The sequence below is a fragment of the Sander lucioperca genome, chromosome 8, assembly GCF_008315115.2.
Source record: "Sander lucioperca isolate FBNREF2018 chromosome 8, SLUC_FBN_1.2, whole genome shotgun sequence".
NCBI classification, from domain to species: Eukaryota; Metazoa; Chordata; class Actinopteri; order Perciformes; family Percidae; genus Sander; species Sander lucioperca.
The window spans coordinates 959,367-986,792 of record NC_050180.1 but is presented as its reverse complement, the minus strand read 5'-3'; the positions used below and the strand labels follow the sequence as shown (position 1 = coordinate 986,792).

The 27,426-nt window shown below is 39.8% G+C and overlaps 1 protein-coding gene across 2 annotated transcripts; it reads left to right on the top strand.

Moving 5' to 3' along the window:
• Nucleotides 1-28: 28 nt before the first annotated feature.
• Nucleotides 29-27,106, top strand: LOC116035536 (glycerol kinase-like). 2 transcript variants are annotated; one of them, XM_031278656.2, is made up of 20 exons: nt 29-237; nt 2,995-3,068; nt 4,915-5,021; nt 5,171-5,248; nt 6,409-6,488; nt 8,469-8,606; nt 9,314-9,423; nt 10,284-10,350; nt 13,130-13,165; nt 13,482-13,549; nt 14,395-14,437; nt 14,557-14,637; nt 14,794-14,872; nt 15,305-15,401; nt 16,008-16,092; nt 21,396-21,516; nt 22,930-23,073; nt 23,642-23,728; nt 23,910-23,984; nt 26,172-27,106. In XM_031278656.2, exons 1-19 carry the CDS (start codon nt 181-183, stop codon nt 23,981-23,983), a joined length of 1,626 nt encoding a protein of 541 aa, XP_031134516.1. In that variant the 5' UTR covers nt 29-180; the 3' UTR covers nt 23,984; nt 26,172-27,106. The 2 variants fall into 2 exon arrangements, with proteins under 2 accessions (XP_031134516.1, XP_031134517.1); XM_031278657.2 differs by lacking the exon at nt 23,910-23,984.
• The last annotated feature ends 320 nt before the right edge of the window (nt 27,107-27,426 follow it).

Genomic DNA, 27,426 nt, shown 5'->3' with positions numbered 1-27,426 from the left:
ACAGACAGCCAATCAGTGCGTCAACACCGACCGGTTCCGGTGTACACCCACAGAGCCGTGTTGTGGCTGGGCTGGCTGGTGTCAAACCACAACCTCGAGAAAACCACACTCGTGCCGTGGATCCCAGCAAAGCGCATATTCACAAGCTGGTAGTGTTAAACGTCTTGTTTTGAGTGTTTTATGATGGATCCGCTGGTTGCTGCTATAGACCAGGGCACGAGCTCGACGAGGTTTCTGGTGAGTGACGTGTAGAGTCGTGTAACATTAGCCTAATTAAATGTTTACACACTCTATTAATGCATCGTCTGTGTTTAACTTCCCTTCGGCATTTGCTGGACATAGCTAATAACTAATAACGAAGCCTTCGACTGAAAACAAACTTGTTGTAAGTGGACATATGATAACATAAGAATAAAGCTATTTTATTTTTCTTCAGGCTGCACACGGCGAGGGGTACGCTAACCCCCTCGATATATGCGGTAACATTATTGTCGTTATGTATTAGCAGCGTTTGTGTTTATTCCTTAAACTACAAATACAACACATTTGCTGATGTGTCAGTAATAGATGGAATTATATTGAAAATAAATTATAATCTTTTTCCTCGGGACACCCTGGTACCCCCTCAAGAAATTATTTTCTGAAAACTGAGCCAAAGTTCATGAACCCTTTCAAAGCGAACTAAATCACTAAACCTGTTTGGAATCCCTCTGTTTAGTTTAGTTCATGTTAACCAGCTAAGGGACTCACCTTTTAAATATCATCCCATTCATTCTCTAGTTGTGCCTGCGTGAATACTGCTGAGACATTACTTTAAAAGCTGCCTTTGTGCCATGTGGAAACCCACCAGATTTCTCCCAATTGTTGCTTTGTTGTCACCATTGAGCAAAATGAGTCCGGTTTAGTGATCCTTTGTGGATACAATTGGGCTTCCTGAAGTAGGTCAGCTGGAAGATTCTGACTCAGTTTGGAGTTCTGCAGAGATAGAAGTTCAACTTGTGGTTAGATTTTCAAAGAAATAAGGGACAGGATTGTTGATGGCTGGGTGAAGCTGGTAAACATTTCTATGAAATCTGACAGCTTTTTTTAATTTAACTAACTGAGACCACAGGGAGTCGTCGTTGTGGTGTCTGATCCTAAATTCAAACCACTAGCTAGATTAAAAGCTGCTTTTACTTAATTGATTGACAGGTCAAGGACTAACACTAGAGAACAATTCAATCTATTAGTATCTCAGACCCTGAGATTTTTTAGAAGAGTGTTTGTGAGCAATGCAACTATAATCTGTTTAGCAATACACAAATGCATATTTAACATTTGGAGCCCAACCTTTTTCATTATGCTGCTGACAATATTGTCGGAACAACTCTATAAATGTGTGATATATATCACACATTTATAGAGTTGTTCCGATTCCAATACCAGTATCAGAAAAGCCTCTGATACTGCCTAAAATGCTAGTATCAGTATTGACAGGTATGCAAGTCAATGTAGGATCCAATGCCACATAATTTAGCCTTGAAAAAATTCTACTTTTAAGTAGTTTATATATGTTCATTTTCCGTTATGACTGTTATGAGTTTCAAACTAGATAGTAAAAGACATTTTTGTTAATGTTTTTCAAAATGGTTTAACCTGAGCCAGGCCATTCAAACAATGATAGCAATCATATCACGCCCTTACAGGGTTAGTAGTGTACAACTGTTAAAAAATAAATATTTTAAATATTTTAAATTCACTGGTATCGGCCAATACGCAAGTTCAGGTATCGAAATGGGTATGGGGAAGGAAAGAATAGTATCGGAACATCTCTACGTATGTGTTATGTGTTCAAAAGTTACAGATGTCCAGAGCAAACAAACAGGTGCCATAACACTGCTCTGGATGTTTTCTTAATTAGTAACCAGTTCTTTCCAAAGGACCTTGAACCCTTTGTAAGGTCCCTGGCTGAATGCTGATCTGTTGAGACTAGGTTAGGCACAGAAAAGGTCATTAAGACCAAAAGATAAACCTTAAACCTGGCCGGTTGTGAGATTCATTGCAGAACCCAAATGACGATAAGTCATAACACGTCTCTAGTCATATATGATAATGATTAAGCCCTTGGCAAAGCTTTTTTCTGCAGTAGATTGACTATTTATTCCCCTTCCCTGACATGTTTATACACATAGCCTATGTAGTGTATAACATGTGTCATGTAAAGGATCTTTGGCCTTTATTACTGGATGATTCAAGTTGATTTACATAGTTTGCAATCTGCCTTCTAATCTGCAATCAAATCTGCCTTCTGTGCTAATACAGACAAACAATTTGTCGGGGAAACTGCTCAGAATGAGGTATCTTGAGTGTGTCAGTACATTTGGAAAGTGAAAGCACTTTATTTAGAATTTTACAAAATGTAATTATTTCTTGGCTAGCACCACAAACTAAATGCCACTTGGTCTGAGTGTCAAAGCCTGACAACGATCTCATGGAAACTTTGAATTGATGATAACATTCTGGCTAAGATGATGCATGACTTGTATTCTGGGTCAACATTTTGGGGCCAAGAAGACTACCAAAATCATGGGGAACATAGTGTTAATTGAACTTGTTGGCATAAGTATTCAGTGGACACGATGTTGACAGATTTGTAGACTTTGAATACTTGTGGTGCGATTTTGGACATATGGGGTCCTACTTTAACTGGCCCAGTCATAAGGTCTGTCCTGTTCAGATGGGGTGAGGATGTTCCTGTTTGCTGTCCAGCTGGCTGACCTCTACAGAATGTTACCTCTTTCCTTCTTTCTGGTAGCCTGCTTGTATCTGTGTCTGTCAAGGTTGCAATGTGGTTAGAAATAGGGCTGCAACTAACTGTTATTTTTTTTTTTTTTTATTATTGTCTTACAAAGATAACTTTAACCTTTTTCCTTCTTTTTTTTTTTACAAGCACACCGGAACAGCTTTTTGTTTTATTTTCATTCTTAGTCTCTAATGAATTAAATTTCTCCACAGGTGTTCAACGCAAAAACAGCTGAACTGATGAGTCACCACCAAGTAGAGGTCAACCAGAGTTTCCCCAAGGAGGGGTGAGTTCTTTGAACTTCAGTATTTTTTGTGTCACACAGTTCAGCCCCTAAAGATATCCAGTTTACTATTATGTATGACAAATAAAAGCATCACATCCTTACTTTTAGAAAGAATCTAGAAATAGAAAATGCATGACATTTCTGCATGAATGACTAAAACGATTATTCGATTATCAAAATATTTTGCCGGTTAATATTCTGTCAATTGACGAATCGACTAATCGTTGCTGCTCTGCTTCACAATAACACAATGTTCTTAGATGCTGGGCTGCCAAGAAATTCTTCAAACCAACAGAACCATACATTGGTACAACTGGTTGTACAAATAGTAAATATTGTGGATAGAGTTAGTATTTTAGCTATTTGCTTAACATCCTTTCTACAGAACGTCTTTGAGGATGGCAGAAAACTAACAAATTTAATGTACAAAGAAATGCATGAGTTGCAGATTGTAACAACTGTGCCTACCTTTTCCCTTTTGAATGCTTACTGGGTTACTGAGGTTACAGTTTAACAGCATTTCAGACTAATATCTTACTTCATTTGATGTGTACAACATAATTGAGTCTAAGGTCCAGCTCTTATTTTGTTGGACGCACAAAAGATGCCTTGGTTGATCCATATTCAGATGTTATTGTCTACTCCATTTCAAATATGGGTGATGAACACTAGGGCTGCAACTAACAAATATTTTCATAGTCAATTCATCTGTAGATTATTTTCTCAATTAATCAATTACTTGCTTGGTCTCTAAAATGTCAGAAAAGGGTGAAAAATGTAAATTCCAGTGTTTTCAGAAGCCCATGATGACAACTCAAAGATATTCAGTTTACTGTCACAGAGGAGAGTAAAGAAACCAGTAAACATTAACATTTAAAAAGCTGTGATCAGAGAAATCTTGACTTTTTTTTATAAATAGACACTCAAACTGATTAATTGATTCTTAGAGTAGTTGCTGATTAATTAAATGCTTGACAACTAATCGATTAATCTTTGCAGCTCTAATGAACACCCTGTACAAAGCAAACCTGTTGTAGTCCGGGACAGAAACATTGTAGGCTGCGTAAATAATAGACATTGCTTATAAATTAGGAACCCTACAATTTAATAAATTCAAATCTTTGCTCTATGTTTTGTAACAGAAACTATAGCTAAGTGTAATTCAGTATATCCTTGTCTCAATGCACATATCCTGAAGCTATCAGTGATCAGTTTGGGTTATGTTGTAAGGTTATATTAGCCAGAGGAGCAGCTGTTTACTTAAAGTAATTCTCAGAAAGACATGGAACCATCAACAGTTTCCTCTACATGGTGTACTCTACAGTGCAGTTCCAGAAGTAAAAATCCCATTGATTTTCTCCGTAAGGATTTTGATTATCAGTCATAATGTCTAAACCATCCGAGGTAGACTGACCTGGAGCTTTGAGGTTGTGAAACAAAGGTTTCTGCTCCTGTACAAGCTAGAAGTCCGTATGAAATCAACCTTGTTTAAAAAAAAAAAAAAAAAAAAAAACATGTTTTATTCGCAATCATATAGAGAAATACTACACCACCCAAAATCCTAAGTTTACGCTTAGGATTTTGCAACGTCTCTGATCGGTGGAACTCGCGGTTACCATGGAAATGTTTACCGCACACATGAACCCTGCAAACGGCTAGAGCGTTCAACCTGTAACCCCAAACCCACTAACACAGTATACAGCCTTGTGATAGGTAGCAACACCACACATAGCTACACTGTATGGTGATGATTTTGTTAACATCTTTGTATCTCTCTGGACCAAGAAAACATACTGTACATGTGTTTGTGCACACATTTACATGCCTGTATTTGTGTTTGGACCAGCTGGGTGGAGGAGGATCCCAAAGAGATAATGCAGTCTGTGTATGAGTGCATGGAGAGGACCTGTGAGAAACTCTGCCAGCTCAGCATCAACATCTCCAACATAAAAGGTGGGACACTGTTGTTGATAGCGAGGAGGTTAACCCCACCTACTGTACACCTGTAGCTGGATGAGAGAACGAAAGCAGATTGTTGACCACACCTCACATGGGTGGAAGAGGGAGTTATATTGGCTTTTACGTTGTTGCTGTTTTCTCAGCGGTGGGGGTGACCAATCAGAGAGAGACGACCCTGGTTTGGGACAAAGAGACCGGAGAGCCACTCTACAACGCCATTGGTGGGTGCATTTTACATCTGAATGAACAAGTATCACTGCGAAAATATTTTGTGTTTACACATAAATTCTGTAATAATGATTTCAAATTAAGGCCCTCTAGACACACTATAAGAAAGTACTTCACATGGTTAATGTATATCAATGGGGCAAGTTGTGTACAAATAGAAAGGTTTAATTAAACTGTATTTGTAGACAAACTTAGATCAAATTTAGACACAATTCAACCAGTGTTATTAAAAAGATTCCCTTTGCAACAACTTCTTCGGTTACATACTTCTGATGTGTCACACACTCCATACTCACACTCCATACTTCTTGTGTGTCACGCACTCCATACTTCTTAGCTGTAACATCTTTAATTGAGCAAACAAGGAGATTATGTCATCTGGGAAACAGCCCAGCACATGACTGTTGTTGCATCAGATCGTAGTGTCCTATGTCATGTCTGTCCCTGCCCCACCACCCACCATCTCATATGGCAGTGATTCAGTGTAGGAGCTGAGCACATGCAGTCCCCGCCCACTCTAGGCATGTGTGCTGATATTACCAGCAAAGAGAAGCTTTCATTCTTCCCCCTGCTAGGGCCTTTAGTTCCAGCTTGACAGGCTACTTTATCCGCAAGCTGTTCAGAATGCCTCTTGGTTGCTGTTAAACATGTTTGGACCACAGGAACTTTCCCCTGGAACTAGGAACCTTCTGAGGAATCGTTGCGTTTCGCCTGCAGTGACCAGGGTCTAAATTAAGTTCTCAGGGCTTTAATTCTCCCCAAAAAAGTTCCTGATCGGGGGGGTAGTACTTTCTGAAAGTTCAGGAACCTTTGGGGTTAAAAGTTATTTTCTGATGGTTTAACAGTGGTTACATTCTAAAGCACAAATAAATAACCATCAACCACTCAACAGATGATTATGTGGAGACAGCCGCTCTTATAGTTTCATTCATTGTTTTATGGGGTCATAAGATAAGATAAAACTTTGTCTGTTCACACAGAAAATGTTCTTGCATCGTCCAACAATCAAGAGATAAAAAAACACAAACATAAAAAACATCTCACACACCTTTCACACACCTTTCACACACACTAAAGTCATACAAAAATTTCCATCTAATCTAGATATTTTATGTTCCCATGCGTAAGCCGTCCTCCTCTGCTTTGTCTGTAGTTTGGCTGGACCTGCGCACACAGTCGACAGTGGAGGGTCTCATTAACAAAGCTCCGGGCCAAAACAAGAACCACCTCAAGGTGAGGGAGATGGACAAGAAATCCTTCATTTGTTTTTAGTTTTCAGATCTTAGATTCAGGCTGCATTGTTCACAAACTCAAGTAATGTGATCAGGGTAAGCATGTATAGAAAACATATGTATGGCTGAATCGAATCCTTTGAGTCTAAATTACTAAAGGTCTTGTATATTCATACGGTGGTCACTTACTAGTGCTTCACTTTAGAAGAGAACTCAACGGAAGGGAATTCTAAAACAATGAAGTATCTTGGTGTAACTCTGACTAAAACACTTACCGACATGTTTGAAAACAATTATAGTGAAATCAATAAAAACATTCAAAAAGATATTGAAAGGTGGTCTACCCTTCCATTAGACTTCAGTGCTAGAATACAGACAGTTAAAATGAATATTCTACCTAAATTGTTATATTTATTTCAAGCTCTTCCAATTAATATCCCCCAAAACAAATGTATAGCCTGGGACAAGATGATTTCTAGATTCATTTGGAATAGTAACAAACCAAGAATCAAATTTAAGACACTTCAACTGCCTAAAAGTAAAGGGGGAATGGCTTTGCCTAACCTTACAGAATATGTTTATGCCGCTCAACTTAGACCTCTGGCCTGTTGGGGTAGACCTGACTATGAGTCTAAATGGAAAGAAATGGAGAGGGAAATACAGGGCTATCAGACCCAGATATTGGTGGGGGATAAACATTTGATAGGTGCCTTGAGACATGCTATGAACCCAATAGTAGCATTTACACTAGAAATATGGAGCGTTGTAGTAAGAAAATACAAACTTAAGAGGGATATGTGCACTCTGAGGTGGTTCGCGTATGATTCAAAGTTTAAGCCAGGGACGTATGATCCAGTATTCAAAGAATGGGCACAAAAAGGTATGACAGCAATATGTACAGTTTCAGCAGGTGGAGAATTTCTAAGCTTCCAAGATCTAAAGACAAAGTACGGCCTCGAAAACAAAGATTTCTATAGATACATGCAGTTAAGAGATTATTTCACAAAAGATATAAGGCCAGTTTAAACTATAAATAAGGTGATTGGAGTCATTATGGATTCATACAAACAGAAGGGGTCTCTGCCCATCTCTGCTTTCTATCAAGCTTTGGGTGAGAGCAGGGGGGAATCAACACTATATAAAAGCAAAATGGGAAACAGAACTAAAGATCCAAATACAAGAGGAGGAATGGTATCACATGTGCGAGACACAATGTACATCTACAAATTCATTAATATGGAGGGAGTTCTGCTGGAAAAACCTAACTCTATATTTTATAACACCAAAAATAAAATCTAGGCAACTCGCTATACAACAAAACTGCTGGAGACTGTGTGGGAGTGTGGAAGCAGACCATGCACACATCTTCTGGAACTGTACAAAAATGAGGACATACTGGCAAAATGTTAATTTAGTTGTAAAAAATGTTTTGGGATATGAAATCCCAGATACTTGTCCAGTGATGTACCTTGGCAACATTGAGAATGTTGTAATGAAAGAAGATCTGTACTTGACTAAAGTATTACTTGCAGCCAGTAAGAAAGTGGTCACAAGAAACTGGCTCAATGTAAATATCCCAAAACAGAACCAGTGGTTGGAAATTGTCCAGGAAATCTTTGTTATGGAAAAATTGACATACCTTTTGAGAGTCAAAGAGAATGTATTTGAAAAAGAACTGGGAAAAATGGAACATTTATAGGAGACGTGACACCAACTGAACAAATGCCGAATAGAATAGTGGACTGAATAGTGGAACATCTCCAGACAGTCTGTTAGTGTTATTACTATTGTTATTTTAATTTGTTCCTTATTTGCAGTATTGTTTTGTCTATATGCATGTGAAAACTCAATAAAAATGTAAGTTACAAAAAGAAGAGAACTCAACGGTGTGGGTTATTTGCCTTTTGATTTTCTAATATTTGAGCATATTTACGCTCCTTTTATACCAAACAAAAATCTGTATTTCTTCTGTATTTTCCAGCACAAGACAGGCCTTCCCATCAGCACCTACTTCAGTGCGGTGAAGCTCCGATGGCTGATTGACAACGTGGACGAAGTGCGACAAGCAGTGCAGGATGAGCGCGCCATGTTTGGCACAGTGGACTCCTGGATCATCTGGGTAAGAGCTGCTCAAAGCCTGCAGCTGTTTAAAATCACGATATAGAGAACACATTTCAATCAAATAAGTTTCCATGTTCACTGAATCTACACCCCTTTTTGATTTGCAACCTTTTTAATGCACACTTAGGCTACATTTACACTTCTATGTTTTGGTTTAAAAACAAATATCTTTACACCTCACGTCCACACTACTTCGCCAAGTCCTATCCTCTAAAACGGAGACATTTAGAACACTGCTGTTCCTGTTTTGGTTTGAAGGCTCCGGGGTTGCTTTGTAGTCTGGACCTGCACAAACGGAGACCTTTGGAAACAACAACGCACGTCAGTCAGTCTTATCGGTTAGGTAGCTCACATACCTTTCAGTAACTGTTCCACCTCGTCCTTGCTCCTAATAAATCCTTGCTCTTACTTTTCACCATTGTTGTTCTTTCTTTCTTCTTTCCTGTATTTTCAACTTCATACATCAATGACTTTTAACCACAGAGTAATGTCAGAAACTTCAGCTTCCTGTTTACACCGGCATGCCCATGCCTAGTGTATGTATGTGATATGCGTTTTGAGACGTGTTAATATGGATGGAGATCATTTTTAAAACGGCGCCTAAACACTTGCGTGGATGGAGAATGTTTTTCTTTCAAAACACTGTTTAAAATTGAAAATGTAGTAGCGTCGATGTAGCCTTAGCCCAGTGTTGTTTTTCCTCAGTGTCTGACGGGGGGAAAGAACGGAGGGGTTCACTGTACAGATGTCTCAAATGCTAGTCGCACCATGCTCTTCAACATTCACAGCATGGACTGGGACCCTGAACTCTGCAGGTAAAAAAACACATGCGCACACACACACAGTGGACCATTTGATGAGCATGTAAACAACTGGTTTTAACAAACATGCCTCAAGCGTACACACACTAGGTTTCACTGGGAAATGGGGAAGATGGGAAACTGTGTTTCTGTGCAAGAAAACCCCACAGGCTAACTTTAAAGACTCATCTTTATATTGACGGTGATGCTATGTCCACCATCAAACCATGGTTAAACGAAAGCCAAAATAAGCAGTAAAAAATATTTTTAGTAAACTGAAACTGAGTAAAAGCTCAAACATTTTAAAGAAAAAACTAAAACTAAACTGAAACTATATTGCCAGGTTAAAACTAAAGACTAATAAAAATAAAAAATAAAATGAACAGAAATCATTTGAGATTTTGTTTTTCACTACCGAAAAAAGAGACCGCATGAATTTCTGTCAACTTTGGTGACGTTGAACCACCGACACCGAACAGACCTGCCATTCCAGGAGATGGCACTTTGCCATAATTGCTTCACTTTGGACACTAAAGTAGCGCAGATTAAACTTTAAACATGGCCATTCCTACCCAGTTCTCCATCCCTGTATTTTGTATGCATATGTAGCTGGATATTTCTAAAACATTATACCTGGCCCTAACAAAAAACTAAAACTAAACCTTTTTGTGAAAAACTGAAACTAAACTAAAACTAGCAAACACACTGAAAATAACAAAAAATAAAATAAAATACTATAATAACCTTGCCCATATTCCCCTAAAACCGAGTCAGCCTGTACTGCACATCTGCTAAAATTCAAACACAATCCTTTTTGTGTTTGCACTATTATAAACCTGCATTGTCATGACTGATTGCTTTTGTGCTACTTCTAGGTACTTTGATGTCCCGATGGAAATCCTCCCCAAAGTCCGAAGCTCCTCTGAAATATACGGCTGGATGGTAAGCTCAGTTAAAGGTTTTCAAACGAGCTGGGTCTGGGTGGACCTGATAAGACCTGACCTTGTTCGCGAACTCCAGAGTTGAAAATCTGTGTAAATTAAGGCAAACTATAACCATAAAATATTCTGGTGAATGCTTTCATAAAAATATTTGAACCACTGTAGCAACCATAAAACTTACCTGATAAGATACAGTGTGTAATGCATCAGATAATGTGCAGATGGTGTTGATAGTGAAATAGTAAAGGACTTCCAGCTAAATTATTATTGTCCTTTGGAATTTACTTTTTAATTTCTGCTGGAGAGAATTATTATTTTTTATTTTATATTTCAAAGTCTCATTAAGAGTATTTAAAAAAAACAGTCATGAAGTATGATTTAAAGAATTGGTATTGATGAGTTGATTGTCAGTGTGTACAAATAGCCATGGTAGCAATGGTCTGCTTAAAAAAAAAAAAAGAAGGGTAATACTGTATTTTCCACAGTTTTAAGCAGCAGCAAAATTCATACGTTCTCGTGCATACAGCTTGCATGTGTAAGGTTTTACTTTGACTGATTTTTGCCCGTTGTATGTTTTATCACGAGTTCGGAAATATATTAATATTATTAACTATTATTTTACATACAACAAAGAGTATGTTTTTATTGAGTGAGTTATTGATTACTATGACAAATTTCAGAGTTAAATGGAGTACAATAAAATAAATTTAATAAAAATAAAATAAAAATTCCTTATTGTGGCCTGGATAAATGGCCTGATAAGATCCCATCATGTTGCCTTAACACACTGGCAGATGGTGTGATTGCAGGACAGATAGAGGAGCCCATATCCCTGCTAGATGAATTAGAAAACATACTGATTTAAAAGGGTAATGATGGTCATTTACAGAGGTGTGTGTGTGTGTGTGTCCATGTGTGTCCACTGCTCGTATCTTATCTCCTGACCACAGCACAGCCTTACATGAAAGCTGTTTTATGTAACATGCACCTTACCCTGCAGTCCAGAGGTCAGCAACGTGGCAGCTTTGTTTGTTTTCCCCGTTTTTATGCGTCCAATTTTTGGCTGCGAGGCCAGCGCTGTAAACATGAAAGTCTGTCCCTGAGTGATGAAGTTACACACCATTGGTCGGAGTAAGTGATGACGTCGGTTGAGTTGGAGCTTCCCCATTGGCCGTTGCTAGGGCTGAGTATCGCCAATGATTTCCTGAATCGATTTGATTCCGATTCACAAGGTCCTGAAAGAATTGATCCCCAAAAAAGTTTGCTTACTTTTTATAAACAGGACTAACATGACATTGTCAAGGAAAAGGCATACCGTTGGGTATCCCTGTAACAATTTGGCCACAATTAAGCACAATGACTATACTAGCTTTCAACCTTGTCTTGTTCTTTTACCTCAGAATATAGTTGTTCTTTAATATTTACTGTTGGAAAGCCTCTACCCACATCCTCTACCGATGTTTATAATAATGCTAGAAGAGATGCCCTCGTAAGAAAGGAGACAGTCTTACTCTTTGGCTGTTACTACTCTTGCTTCACTGTATTATCCTGATGTTTGCAACAGCACATTTTAGTGGAAAAGTCGCTAATCATTCTTGGACTGAAATGGTCAAATTCTGTCAACAAGAGATAGACATGTAAACAAACTTTATGCAGAGCTGTTGTTTACTGGCAGCGGGCAAAGGTGTTACAACTGTTAGTGTGATAACTTTCCAAAGATGATAATCCTTGTGCACCTGATGGTGTAATTGCACATAGTAACGCAATCAAGTCCCTATTAGACAATAAAAATGCTCTGCCCTGACTGCGATGACTCTTTTCCTGTTGATGCAGTATGTATTACATCATGGGGACTTATTACAATAAGCTGGAAATATGCACTGATAATATACTAAATCATTAAATTCTGGTTGGGATTACTACAGCCACAATGTTTTTGTTTTTTTTTTAGCAGTGAACATTTCATGATTCATGTTAAAGTAATAAAATCCTGTGGCTAGGTTAGCTCAGTTGGTAGAGCAAGCGCACATATATAGAGGTTTACTCCTCGACGCAGCGGCCACACGTTCGACTCCGACTTGTGGCCCTTTGCTGCATGTCATTCCCCCTCTCTCTCCCCTTTCATGTCTTCATCTGTCCTGTGAAATTAAAGGCCTAAAATGCCCCAAAAAATAATCTAAAAAAAGTAATAAAATCCTATTATGTAGATCACCATGACATAAAAAGGGCAATTCTGTTAATATTTCCTATTATACTAAGGGTGTTCTCACACCTGGCTCGTTTGGAGCACAACTGGGAGCATTTACCCCCCAAAGATCAGTTCATTCAGGCATATGTGACCACAGCAATCGCTGTCCAATGGTTCTCCAATGAGAGAACAGTTTGCTCTCGCGTCGCATTTGTTTACAACTTTGAGACTGCTTTGGACCGCCGTTGAAATCGTTACTGTGTGAACACAAATGAACCAAGGGACAAATGCAACAGTTGTTTCTTTAAAAACCCTGAATCGGAACAAAGCAAATGAGTCACATGTGTGAAACTGCCCTTATTACATGAATGTTTTTTGTTACATGGGATTATTGCATTCTTGGCTACAAACAGGTATTTGCCTATCTCACATGTTGGATTCCCTATTATGTCCTGTTGCACCTTCTGGCTTGATCCAAATGTTTTCAATAGTATTAACTGTGTGTTTTGTAGACAAAAACACAACAGTCAGCATTATCCTGCAGTCATCCATCCAAACTCTAAACACGTGTGTGTTTCTGTCTTCCAACTAGAAATCCAGCTCTCTCGCAGGAGTTCCAATCTCTGGGGTAAGCATTTTTGCATGTTATGTACTTGGTTATAGCTAGTGCTGTACGTATGTATTTATTTTTAAACAATGTTCTATTGATTTTTCATTAGTACATTTTTAACAAGCTTTAATAACCTTTTTAACCTTTTTTGTATCAAAAATGTTTTATGCTGAAGTCATTTCAGCTGGTATGTTGTTGCTGGATTATTTATTGATATCAGTCTTAAAAAGGCAGTATTACTCAGGCTCTAGTTTTAGGTTAAGCTTAATTTTGTGTGTTTGTGATGTGTGTAAATGCATCCATGGCCCTCTAACTGCGGCCTTGTTTCTTTCAGTGTCTTGGCGACCAGTCGGCTGCACTGGTTGGTCAGATGTGCTTCCAGGAAGGCCAGGCCAAAAACACGTAAGACATCCCCCATTTTCTTCATATGACCGCTTCGCTACTGCTAGCCTGCGGGTTGGCACTTTAAGTCATGCTGGTTATGGTTTTCATCAATCCTTCCTTTTAGGGTTGAAGCAAGATGCCAGCTGAGGTACATACCTTGAAGGCAGTCTGATGCATGTAAAACATGATCAGTGTTGACAACTGTTTTCAATGGAAAACAGCTAAAGCATGATTCAAGAGTAAGCTAGATTACGTCATACGGGGTTAGGTGTGCACATTCACAGCTCATTGATGTTTATATCTGGCTGCTGATTGATCGACTGAACAAGCTGCAGCATTCCTCCACTCATAGGGAAAAGCCCAGAGAGCCACAGCAAATGAGGGCACATTTACTGAGAGAAAAGTAGCTCTGTTCAAGGGAGAGGAGATAAGGTCTGCCCAAAGAGTCACCAAGATTTGTCGCTAAAAAATGTTACTAAAGGGTTCTTAAAGTTTCCAAATCTAGCGAGAAACACGATTAAATTCCTAATGTACAAATAGATAGTAAGGCTGCGGGTTTTGCAGAAAAAAAGAATGCTAAACGTTTTGAGCATTGTAGAAAATTAATTATTAATTAATTAAAGAAAAGTATTGAGTTACAGTAAGTATTTTCCTTACTTATGTCCTTCATAACCTGTTAATCAACTTCCAAGGCATATGAGGCATAAATAACCGTGGAGAATTGTGAGTATCTCCATCATTCAGACATAGGGTTAACTTATAAGTGAGTGATGTTTTTTCATTGAGCCTTGAAGAAAGTCATCCATTATTCAATCACAGTTCTCTAATCTGCCTTTCCTTTTTTCCATCCTTGCTATGTAAAGGTATGGGACTGGTTGCTTCCTGCTCAGAAATACAGGGACCAAGGTAAGATATTATGCCCAAGAAAATATGATGTGCTACTAACATTTTAAATGACTTCCATGCCTTCTGTGCTGTTGTTACTTCCCACTCTGTATGATGTTCTTTCTTGTGATTGCGTTCAGCCTGTGATGTCAGACCACGGCCTGCTGACCACGGTTGCTTACAAACTGGGAAAAGACGATCCTGCCTGCTATGCACTCGAGGTGTGTGAAAGCTTTTTATTAGTCCGTCTCATTTTGGTTTCTAAATTAGCCTACACATTGCAACAATGTCCTCCATGGTGTACCCTGGTTTGTTATTTCCACCTGCCTGCTGCTCTGATGTGATTTGGGTCCAATGTTTTCCTTTCTTCCTCCCAGGGTTCTGTAGCCATCGCAGGGGCGGTGGTGCGGTGGCTGAAGGACAACATGGGCATCGTGCAGTCTTCCTCAGAGATCGGTACTAACACTGTTGCATCTTACCTAGTCTCGCATTGCCAGACCTGACTCCACAGCTCTGTGGAGTCAGTATTCTTTATAAATCTTTACAATCATTCACCCAAAGAACCAAGCAGGTCTACGTTGTTGCACCATTCAAATTTTCTTCAAAACTTTCCATTTTCAGCGTGTAGCTCGCAAGCTCAAAGTTTGTTGTTGTTTCCCGTAGTGAAGGGATTTTGAGAACGGCGACACAGAGAACAGACAATATCAGGCTTTATTCTGGAAATGTACTTCCGTTGATCCAGACTACATCTTACATAACTTGGTGTGAAATTCATGACTCATTCATAAACAAAATCTGTATGTAGCAGCTTAATTGCTTTTGGTTATATTATGTAGAAAGCGACACATTTGAGTTTGACAGACAATTCTTCCTCCTGTGTCATTTCAGAGAAGCTCGCAGCTGCAGCAGGCACATCTTACGGCTGCTACTTTGTGCCGGCTTTCTCCGGGCTCTATGCCCCCTACTGGGAGCCCAGTGCGAGAGGGTAAGACAATCAGCTGTTCAAACACGACTAAACTACCAACTGTGATTTGACCCTAAAAATGAGGAGAAAATTTGAAATCTAGCAAACATGTGATACTTGTTCTAGAGTTAGTTTTCTTGTAGTTTCTTACCCATGGATTGTCATCAACATGAAAACTTGAAAATACACCATTAGCTGACCTAATTGTAATCCAACAAACTGCCTTAAAGGAGCAGTGTGTAGGATTTAGGTGGATGCCTATTGGCAGAAATTGAATATAATATTCATAATTATCATTAGTGTATAATTACCTGAAACTGAGAATCGTTGAGTTTGCTTTAGCTTAGAATGAGCCCTTCATATCTACATAGGGAGTGGGTCCTCTTCCACGGAGCCCACCATGTTGCAGCGCCATGTTTCTACAGTAGCCCAGAACGGACAAACCTAACACTGGCTCTAGAGAGGGCATGTCACGTTTCTTTTCTCAACACACTTGGAAAAGGAGGGGTGAGGGGTGGGGTATTTGGTTGGTTACAATCTGCAACCTCACTCAATCCTACACACTGGTCCTTTAATGACAACATTATAACTGTGTGTTTTAATCCATTTCCTCTGGTTGTTTTCCAGCATCATCTGTGGGCTCACTCAGTTCACCAACAGGAACCATTTGGCTTTTGCTGCCCTGGAGGCCGTCTGCTTTCAGACCCGAGAGGTGAGCAGTGTATCCTCTCTTCTCTGTCACCATGTTTAGTTCTGGCAAGGTGGGGATTCTGGTTCTTTTGTTGAGGATGGGTTGATTTCAAGGAAGTGATTGACTTTCTTTTGAAGAAACAACTTGCACATCCAAAAATTCTTCTGTGCACGTGCGTTAGAGGTATTATCAACTTAGCAACAGAGGAACAAATCCCACACTCTGCTCTTGCTATAGCATCACCTTTTTATTTACAAAAACTAATGTTTTGGTCCCTCCGGACCTTCATCATTTTTTCCTTTTCATGGTCAAAAGGGAATGTGAAAATTTAAAACATGCTTCGATTTTCATTTTCTATTTCATATAACAAAAAATGAAATCACTAGAAAACAGAAATGGAAAAAATGCCATTCAAATTCTGAGACTGGATGTTGCATTTCCAAGTAGCACGTTCTCTTATTCTGTGTTCATGCCACCTGGGAATAACAGGGACCGCCCCCGTGATTACGTTGTTTTTCCGACTGCCAGCGGGAACATATTTTGAATTGGGGGTGCTGATAAATTTTCCAGAGTGAAGTTTTCAGCCAAAGTCAACCATCAAACTGCATCCATCACAATTTATTGAACTGTATAGAGATTCAATTCATATAAATAGCCTATCCAAGACCGTAATTAGCCTGCCATGGGCTACTGATCCTGAAACACCGGGAAATAATAAACCATTATCGCTATTTAACCAAGTTAAATTTCTTTCATACCCATACTGTCAAGATGAAGACAAAATATCTCTATTTATTAAAACAAAGGCACTTTGTGGTGTCAAAACAGTACTAAGGCTTCGGTAATAAAACTGGAACACAGGTACACGCTCCACAAGCGAAAAAACAAAAACAAGAATAAAGTCCAAAATCCAAGACAGAACAAACTAAGCACGGGTAACGCAGGATATAGGCACAAAGCTACGACAATGGTACAGAATATGCCTACTACGAGCTCAAAAACGGAGCCACAAAACACAAGGGTAACACATCACTGAATTATAGTATATTAAATCAAATCAAAGTGAGGCAAGCCAGTCAGTCCTGACACAAATACTGAAATAGAGAAATGCAGCCTTAAGTTTTTGTAGCACAGCAATAGCAAATTAAAGGCATAAAGATATTGGGCCCAATGTATCAGAAGTTATTAACGCATGTTAAGCTGGACCTAATAATTTTATAACAATACAGTAGGATAATTAAAAATAGGTGTGGCCTCATTCTGGTTTTCCAATAGGTAGGCTAAGTAGGCTTTACACAAGTGTAAAAAAACAATTATCTCCAATAATTCGTATAAACTTTCAGTTGAACTGTTACTGAACAATTGATAAATCATGCCAATTTACTGCACGGCGGCAGCATAATAATAGTAAACCAGCGTTATTACCTTGTGTTGCAGTCATAACACAAAAAAAAAATCCTCATCTCCAAAACGTCTACCTGGAAAAGTGTGACCCCGAGGCTGGCAGCACTAAGTTGACGTTGATGTTCCCTCTGCGGCTACCGGCTACCCTGGTGCTGCTAGCTTGGTTTACAAGATTAGCTCCCTCGTCATCTGTTGCTAGCAGGGTCACTACTTCATTCAGTTACAGTTGCTGAGTTTTCTGCCTCCGGTCTTTTACGCTGTTTAGCTTGTGGTTGATCTATAAAGAAATCCAAAATGTGCTTTTGTTCCATGGCTAGCTAACTTCTGTACTGTTGTTGGACAGCCGGGAAAGTTTCCACAACTATCTTCACCACTCATGAATGAGCGTCAGAGGCGCACGGCGCGCTTCGACTCTTGGCAAAATCGGCAGATTCATTCTAATCAAATTATGTGTTTATTTCTTACTTACCAAATTTTAAAATGTATTACATTTAATTTGTAATGAAAGGGATTAGGTTTATATTAATAATCACAGTATTAAAAATAAATGTGTTTTTTTTCTTTTATTATTATGGTTGTAGTAGTTTCTCCTTTCGCTAGGGGGTGCTGCAGCACCCTCCGCACCCCTAGTTCCCGCGGCCATGGTTCACATGGTCGGGATCGGTCGGGATCAAGCCCCCAGGAAGAGCGCCGAGTCTAAAAGCCACCATGGGCTTAGCGGATAACGGTGGTACTGCATCCCATGGCCCAGAAAGACTTTTCACATAGACTTTGCATGGCGAAAGAAACGTCTATATTTCAGCGGATAATTTGTTTCTGGGTATATCAACTTACCACCCGAACACTGAAAGGGTCCTTGTTTAAAACGTTACGTTTTTAACATTTTTAACATTCACTAGAAGCGAATCCAGAATTATTAAATAAGGCATGATGAACGCGCATAGTGGACGCGAGCAGAGCCGCGGGACTGCGCCCGCCCGCTCACATGACTGTTCTCCCGAGCTCATGTAGCTAGCTGTAATAATGGATATAGCTAATGGTTGTAGTTCACCATGTGTTCTATTAATACGTCCATGGTGTTATCTTATGAAGTCATGATACATCCCAGGGATGTATGTAACTGCTGTAAAGCCTGTTAGCTACGTGGATGTAATGTCATTAGCGTTTCCCAAACTGGCGGGCTATCGGCTAGCTAGCTAGTTGCTAACATCAGGGGTAGCTAGCATGGCTGTATTAAGATCTATAGCTACATAGCTAACTATATGCCTACATAACGTTACTACAGACAGTGATTACATCGCCTTGGTTCTCTCTTATGATACATCCGAGGGCTGTATGCTGTAAAGCTTGTAACGTGGATGAGAGCTGAAGCCATGGATGAGCTTTGTTCACGAAACTGCAGGCTAACTGCTAGCTAGTAGCACAACATAATTATTAAATCTCCTTGGTTGTCTAGCTAAATACATCTGTTGTTTATTTAGCTAAGCATGTAAACGATAGGGAACAACGAAAACAGTGTTTAACGTTAGTGAATATTTTAGACAATGAAACGGCGAGTTCATGAGTTCGCCACTTGTAAGAGACACGACAGAGAAGCACGAACGCGCATGTTGCTACCGGTTGCTACGACAACACAAACAAATTGTTGCTAGTGCGCATGCCCATCGTGAGCCAACCAGCGTTAAGGGCCAACAATGCGGAAGAGCCGAGCTCCATGTTTGCTTTATGTGCTTTTGAGCACTCTCATTGGAACGTACGGGGCTTCCCGCCGAACACTGTATCCAGTTCTCTTAATAAATCCATGGTCGGTGTCGGTACACGATCCGTTCTGCCTGCACGATCCGTTCTGCACATGCGCAAAATGTTCGCGCATGCGCGGTTGTACGAGGATTTACGACACTGCACGATCTGTTCCACGCTTCCGGTCGACAGCCAAGCTAACGTTAGTTTAGCTAACAGCTAATTCGGCTAACTGCTAGCTGAGACAGCATGTAATAACTTTAAAAGACCCTCAAAATAAAACTTGAAAATAAACGTTGACATATATAACAAACACCTAACATATATAACAGCTGTTACGTCAGTTCTACTTTACTTGTGCTCATTTAAAATACAATCACTCAATACTTGTCTTTATTGTTATTACTTTGAAGTCTTAATTTAGCTGTAGCCTGCTTTTCCCATTACGTTTGAGTTAACGTTATTTTAGACTGAATCTAGCTGTCAGCTAGCGGTTAGCCGAATTAGCTGTTAGCTAAACTAACGTTAGCTTCCCGGTGGAGGCTAGCCATAGGCTAGCGTGGAACAGATCGTGCAGGTCATATGGATACGTAAAACAGTATTATCTTGCGCATGTGCAGAACGGATCGTGCAGGCAGAACGGATCGTGTACCGACAGCCGGGATGCGTGTTCTTCTTCTTCTGTTATATTGGCGTTTAGCATAACAAATTGTTGCATGACTGCCACCAACTGTTGGCCGTAGCCTAGAGCATCAGGTGTGTGAAAACATGGAGGCCACAATAAGAAAAGATTTGCTGCTGTTTTCTTATACGAGCGTAGAAACAGCACATGGACAGGTGTTTGTTTGTGTTATCTGCAGTTTGTGTTTGTGAAATAAAAATCGAATGACCAAAATACACTGACCCTAGGGCTTGGCAATAAGTCAATATGATAATTTATCGTCTTTCGATGGAATCATGATGAAATCATATATCAATATATCGTGATATACATTTGCGTTGTCTAAATTGATAATAACAAGCACATGCCAACTCATATTTCTCAGAAAATCTGTTGTGAAACATTTTGAAGGAATATCATTTGAAGAATTGCAGATTTGTCTCAACATCACACTATTTTGTGCATGCATGTAAACACAGTCAGTATATAGCTGGGGAAAAAAGTATTTATTTTTTCTATAAAATTTCACTTGAAACTGTTTACCACATTGTTGATTATTATTCATCTATAATCTCATTGTAAAAAAAAAATATTTTGTGAAAGCACCAATTGTCAATCCTACAGTATCTTTGCAATATCCACATCGATGTATTGGGTCAAAAATATCGTGATATCTGATTTTCTCCATATGGCCTAGCCCTATGTGTGACAGCTGGCTGCAGATACATTACACATTTATTATACATATGTTTTTTTGTTGTTGCTTGTTTGACATGTCACATCAAATGGTCATATCATGGATTTGCTTAAAGGATAATTCTGTTATATTTCCACCTGGTGTATTTCCCATAAATGTGGCGGTTGTAACTCTGTGGCTCGTGCTAACTTTGCACTCGCCACGTCTGCTGAAAAGATTCAGGAAAACAAAAGTATTGCACATATTTCAGAGCAAGCTGGAGCCTCCAACAGCTTTCCAAAATAACCTGACTTTTACATGAATCGTTCCAAACGCTCGTGGAATAGCCACCATGGCTAACTGCATATGGATCTACATCCGGTTTAAGCTGCCAACTGACCTAACCCCTCTGTATATTCATCTGTCTACATGTGTGTGGCTGAGCTTCTACGGTCTTCTAAGCAAACTCAAAAGGTTTCTTGAAATCCCTCATACAAAGTCACAATGGCTACACATATATATATATATATATATATATATATATATATATATATATATGTGTGTGTGTATATGTGTATATAAATACATATAAATACGCCTGGTTAATTTTCTTTTTAAATTGATGCAGTGAAGGTTAATTGTATCTTTTGTTTTTTAATGTTTGCAACCAACTGATAAGCATGTAATCCCTTAATAGAAATGAAGACACTGAAAATACCAAAGCTCCAACTTTATTTCAATAGTTATGTTTTATCGTAAAAGACCCTGGTTGAGGTTTTTTGCGTGAGTGGTATTGGTTGAAATTGGTTTGTGTTTAAGTGAGTGGTATTTTGTGTGAATCAGATCCTTGATGCGATGAACCAGGACAGCGGTGTCCCTCTGACACAGCTGCAGGTGGATGGAGGCATGACGTCCAACAGGTTACTGATGCAGCTGCAGGCCGACATCCTCTGCATACCCGTAGGTAAGAGGACTCTCATAGTGGACGCATGTACTCGTACATACACATACAATAAATATACGCGTTGGTCAGTTATGTTATACACAGTACTATTCATGCAAAGATGCAATCCAAACTGCTGATCAGTTAATGCAGAGAAAATATTAGGCAAAAGCACACGCCATTTCTCTGGTTCTGCTGCATCAATTTGAGTCCCTTTTTTTTTCACAATGTTACAGGCGTGCAAAGCTACATTGGTGGAGAACTTTTAAATTAAACACTGTGGCAGCATGAACAGCTTCACTACAGTTGTCTCTCCTACAACAAACAACAACTTTAAAGGACAATTCTGGCGCAAAATTAACCTATGGGTTAATAACGTGTACCGAGTCGAATGTTCTCTGGGATCTGTTTTCATGCTAATCGAATGCGTCTGTAGCTTTTAACAAGCTACCGCAAAACCGGTGGTTACCTGCTAACGCTAGCTTTCGGGGGAATTGGTAAGTCACTATTTTCTACCACTAACAAGGCTCAAAATATCACCACACTTCAACGGTAGCATAATGAGAATCCCTACAGCAGGAAACCGATGGAGTGCCTTCTCCAAGTAGGGAAAGAGTCCTTACCCCAAGTGAGGAGTTCAAATACCTTGGTGTCTTGTTCGCGAGTGGGGGGACAATGGAGCGGGAGATTGGTCGGAGAATCGGCGCAGCGGGTGCGGTATTACATTCAATTTATCGCACCGTTGTGACGAAAAGAGAGCTGAGCCAGAAGGCAAAGCTCTCGATCTACCGGTCAGTTTTCGTTCCTACCCTCACCTATGGTCATGAAGGCTGGGTCATGACCGAAAGAACGAGATCCAGGGTACAAGTGGCCGAAATGGGTTTCCTCAGGAGGGTGGCTGGCGTCTCCCTTAGAGATAAGGTGAGAAGCTCAGTCATGCGTGAGGAGCTCGGAGTAGAGCCGCTGCTCCTTCGCGTCGAAAGGAGCCAGTTGAGGTGGTTTGGGCATCTGGTAAGGATGCCCCTTGGGCGCCTCCCTAGGGAGGTGTTCCAGGCACGTCCAGCTGGGAGGAGGCCTCGGGGAAGACCCAGGACTAGGTGGAGGGATTATATCTCCAACCTGGCCTGGGAACGCCTCGGGATCCCCCAGTCGGAGCTGGTTAATGTAGCTCGGGAAAGGGAAGTGTGGGGTCCCCTGCTGGAGCTGCCCCCCACCGACACCGGATAAGCGGACGAAGATGGATGGATGGATGGATAGATTATGAAGACTGTAGCGTTCGTGTTTACATTCGGGCGTCATCTTGAAAAACAGTCATGAGCAGTCGAACCACAAACGCCATGCAACCAGTAACCAGTAGCATAGCTCAAACACAGCATTCGTGATTGTACCTAATTTTGAATGTTTTGCCTGCGTGTGGGGCTCATGTTGGTCCAGTGCGCCCCAGCATGTCGGAGACCACAGCTCTGGGTGCAGCCATGGCAGCGGGGGCAGCAGAGGGGGTGGGCGTGTGGAACCTGAGCCCCAGTCATCTCCCACACGTCACATCTGAGAAATATCAACCTCAGATCAACTCTGACGGTAAGGGACAAAAACACCCAGAGGAAATGTGTGGCGCTCTTTGAAACTACTTGATCCAGTTGATATGTGCAACTGATTATCAAAGATAGTCAGCTAACACCTCATTTGCTGCCATCTAGTGGATGTTGCCATCATCACGGTGTGTCTTTGAAAAATCTGGAGAAAAAAAAAGTGCTGGGAAAAGAAATTAGAAGCTGGGCGATATGGTGAAAATCAAATATCACGATATTTTTGACCAAACACATCAGTGTCGATATTGTGCGGATATTTTGGGGTTGACTATTGGTGCTTTAACAAAATATTAACACAATGAGATAAATAATCACCAATTGTGAGTTAAAGGCAAATATTAAAATAGCTAGAACAGTCTGGAAACTTTACTGTAATGTAGCCTTTAAAACCAGGAAAAGACAACACTTGTGTCATATCACGATATTACAATATCCTAAATTTATGACGATATCTAGTCTAATATATCAATGTCGATATAATATAGATATATTGCTCAGCCCTAAAAGAAATTGCTCTATATCCCCTCGCCTGACTTGTCTGTACTCTTTGCAAACAGAGAGTGAGTTTCGCTTTGCTCGTTGGAAGAAAGCCGTCCAGAGATCCATGAACTGGGAGACCACAGAGCCTTGCTGCAATGCCAACGGTACACAATTGCAATATTTGTCCTATTCAGAAAAAATAAGACTGAAGTAAGACGTTATTTCAGCAGTTGTATAAATCCGGGACTTAAAGGAATTGCTTTTAATGTGGTTTCTGTAGCATTGTTTTTCCTGATTCTCGAGTCTGACTGTGATCCATCTCTCTATCTTATCCATTGAGAACAGTTTTAGGAAAGAAGATGAACGGCGCCCCGTGGGGGGTTCCTCCCATCCCTCCTCCTACCAGAGCAGACCCCTAAGGTCTGACGTTTACAGCCACTGCATGCCATTTGACAGAGACAGCTTGAAGTGCTGAAACACTAACTTGTTCATGGTGTGGCGGGGTTGTGAGACTGTGGCATTACTAACACAGTGTGTTGAAGGGTTTGACCGACGCAGATCTTTCATATCCAATAGAGATGTTTTTATTATTGGACACTTAAAGCAGCCATATTATGCTCATTTTCAGGTTCATAATTGTATTTTAAGGTTGTACCAGAATAGGTTTACATGGTTTAATTTTCAAAAAACACCATATTTTTGTTGTACTGCAGTGCTCTCTCTCACTGCTGCAGATCCTCTTTTCACCTGGTCTCTGTTTTAGCTACAGAGTGAGACCTCTTTTCTTCTTCTTCTTCTGTACTATCTTTGATTGCACTGCACATGTGCAGTAGCTCAGATGTAGATCATGTCAGCTAGCTAGCTCCATAGACAGTAAAAGAAAGGCTGTTTCTACAACTTCGGTCAGTTACAAGGCAGGATTAGCTGGGAGACTTCTAAATGAGGGCGCACATGTAAGTAGTTCTTTTGTAGATTATGGTGAACTTGTGTGTGTTGTAGCAGTGCTTTGCTATTGAGAACGAGGTAGCATGCTAGCGTTAGCATTAGCATTAGCATGCTAACAAGCTAATGGTTGCGGTTAGCCTGCTCGTTTCGGCTTGTGACGTCACAAGCCGTGCCGATTTTGAACAGCTCACCCAGAGACTGAAGGCAGGACACATTCAGAAACCGTATCTCACTCTAAACAGCATGGATGGATTTTTTTCAAAGTTTGTATGTGTGTGGAAGCACCAGAGACACAACATAACACCCCAAATCCCAGAAAAAGTGATTTTTTCATAATATGGGCACTTTAAGTTTCCATTGATTCATGTTTTTTACCAGCTTTTTAAGGAAGAGATCTACCTTAGCTGCTGAATGTTAAATAAGGATATCTTTAACAAACTAAATTGTATAAGACATTTTAAATGTAGCTATACTGAGAGGCATCTCCATCAAATCAGTTGTGGATGACATTATTGTCAAACGAATCAACTGTATCGGTCCAGCCCTAGTGTTTATGTTGCATGGGTGTTCACACGTTACTGCATTTTTTCTTTCTTCCTGCTGACAAAAATGGCTGTTTAAGGTTAGAAACAAGTTTAAACCTGTGTTGTCTGCATCACGTGGTGTCTAAACCCTATTGCTGTGTCCTTGCAGCAGAGGTTTAATCTGGACAGGTGGTTTAGTCTAAATGTAGGCCTAGTTGCTGTGTCCTTTACAAATCACTTAAACACCCTAGAGGTATGCCATGGTATCTGAGGTTTAATTTAAACCTAGTAACAGACATAGATCAAGAGAGGTTTAGGTGAGGGTATGACTGATCACTGCTCCTAATGCTTAGGATGGGTTAAACGCAGAGATTGAATTTTACTACATTGTACTGTACGATTGTTAATGTGACGAATACTATAATAAAGTTTCGGTAACACTTAACTTGAAGGTATCTACATAAGAGTGACATGACACTGTCATGACACATGAACCCTAACCCTAACCTAACTTGTCATGACAAAAACCGAATGACAGAATCGTTATGTCATAAACATTTGACTTGTTTATAATGTTTATGACACATTCAAAAGTGTAGTAGTAGATACCTTCAAAAAAAAGTGTAACCAAAGTGTGAGTCAGATACTAAATACATCCAAAATGCGTCCAACCTGGAAATAATCCAAGCAAACTCATTTTCACAACTGTTTTAGAGCTGTGAACTGAAAACAGTTTGTGTCCAAGATGATGTCCGTATGTTGTTATTAAAATGTTTTAATATATAATCTAGTGGAAAATGAAAAAAACTACAGTCTGAAATGAGACAATTACACAGATCTTTATGATTCTGCTTCCTCTGAAACAGCTTAAGGTATCTTTATAATGCATCGGGCTTAGCTGCAGTTCAGCTGAATCTGGGCCTGCTTTAACTGAGCAGTCAGGTCCAGTTTGGCACGCAGCTGCGTTTGAAACCTCTGCACGTTAGCTACCGGGACTTAACAGATAGTCAATCTGGGTACAATTATTTTCTTGAACTAACTGCTTTGCCTCTACGCTTTGTATTCAACCAGAAATGTATGTCTGTCAATCTGTCTGTATTGTGGTCTCTCTGAGAATGATCTTCTTTTCACCCCAAAGATCACTGACTGTGGTACAGTACCTTCATGGGAACATGAAAACCTACTATGGAGCAAGACTGGAAGAGGAAATGTGCTCATGGTGCAGTATGCAGTCATTGTGGGTGATACATAGCCTGCTAGAAGTAGTATCCCCATGGCTGTGACATGACTGAAAAAACTGTTTATCAACCTCAAGTGCCAGCCAGAATGAAGACAGGCAACTGGAGCTTTTTGAAGCAACTATGGAACCATATTTGATGGAATTTATTGGGTCTTCCTTTTCTGAAAAAGGGGAAAGTGTTCTTAAACCCTCCTTTTTAATTATGGATTTGCCTTATTCACCTTATAAAATAGGGGAACTCTTGTTCGTAGTCTGAAATAACTATTGTACCTCATCACTGTAACAAAAGGGGATACGGTACTTTTTTTTTTCTATTTGTTCTGTACATAGCGTTGATGTGTTTGTGCTTTTGGGATGTACGAGATTAGTGGGACTAATTCTGTTCTTGGTGAAAAAAAGGTGGTGGGGTTTGATCGGGGAGGAACTTAAGGAGTCACACATTTGGTTATTGGAGTTAAAATAATTTCCTATATTTTTACGTTTCTTTTGTTGTTGGATTGAGTGGGGTCTATACGAGCTGAAACTTCGCAGGCTCACAACAGCACTTGATAATGTATCATGTGTATGGAGAGGGTCACTGTAGGAACCATGCAGGTTTTTAAGGGGAAATACTGTTTTTAGGAAGAGATGTTCATCATTACATCAGTGCTAAGACTAAAGGGAAACCCACTTACAGTCCCATCGTGCGAAGTCAAAGCAACATGGTAAATTTAAATTTTATATCACGTCATATGTAAGCACAAGCTTTTTAGATCTGAGCTATCATACACATCTTGGGAGCTCACTTTAATTTAGAATAAAACTCAAAATTAAGTTATGTTTTCTTAGTTTTTATTTAGATTTTTCATCATTTAAACATTTAGTTACTGTATTTCTAATAACTGATTGACTTTGTAATGTGTACCTAATTATCCGAGGTCCTATTTGCGTGCATGCCAGTGGTTTTGTCTGACAAGATGCATAATAAGAGTCCTTCAGCTCTGCAGGAATGTATACATGCTGTAATAATCCATCCATCTTCTTCCGCTTATCCGGTAACGGGTCGCGGGGGTAGCAGCTCCAGCAGGGAAATAATGTGTAATAATGTGATTTATAATAAAACATTGTACACCAGCACCTCATTCATCTACATAATATAAATGAAGCAAACTTA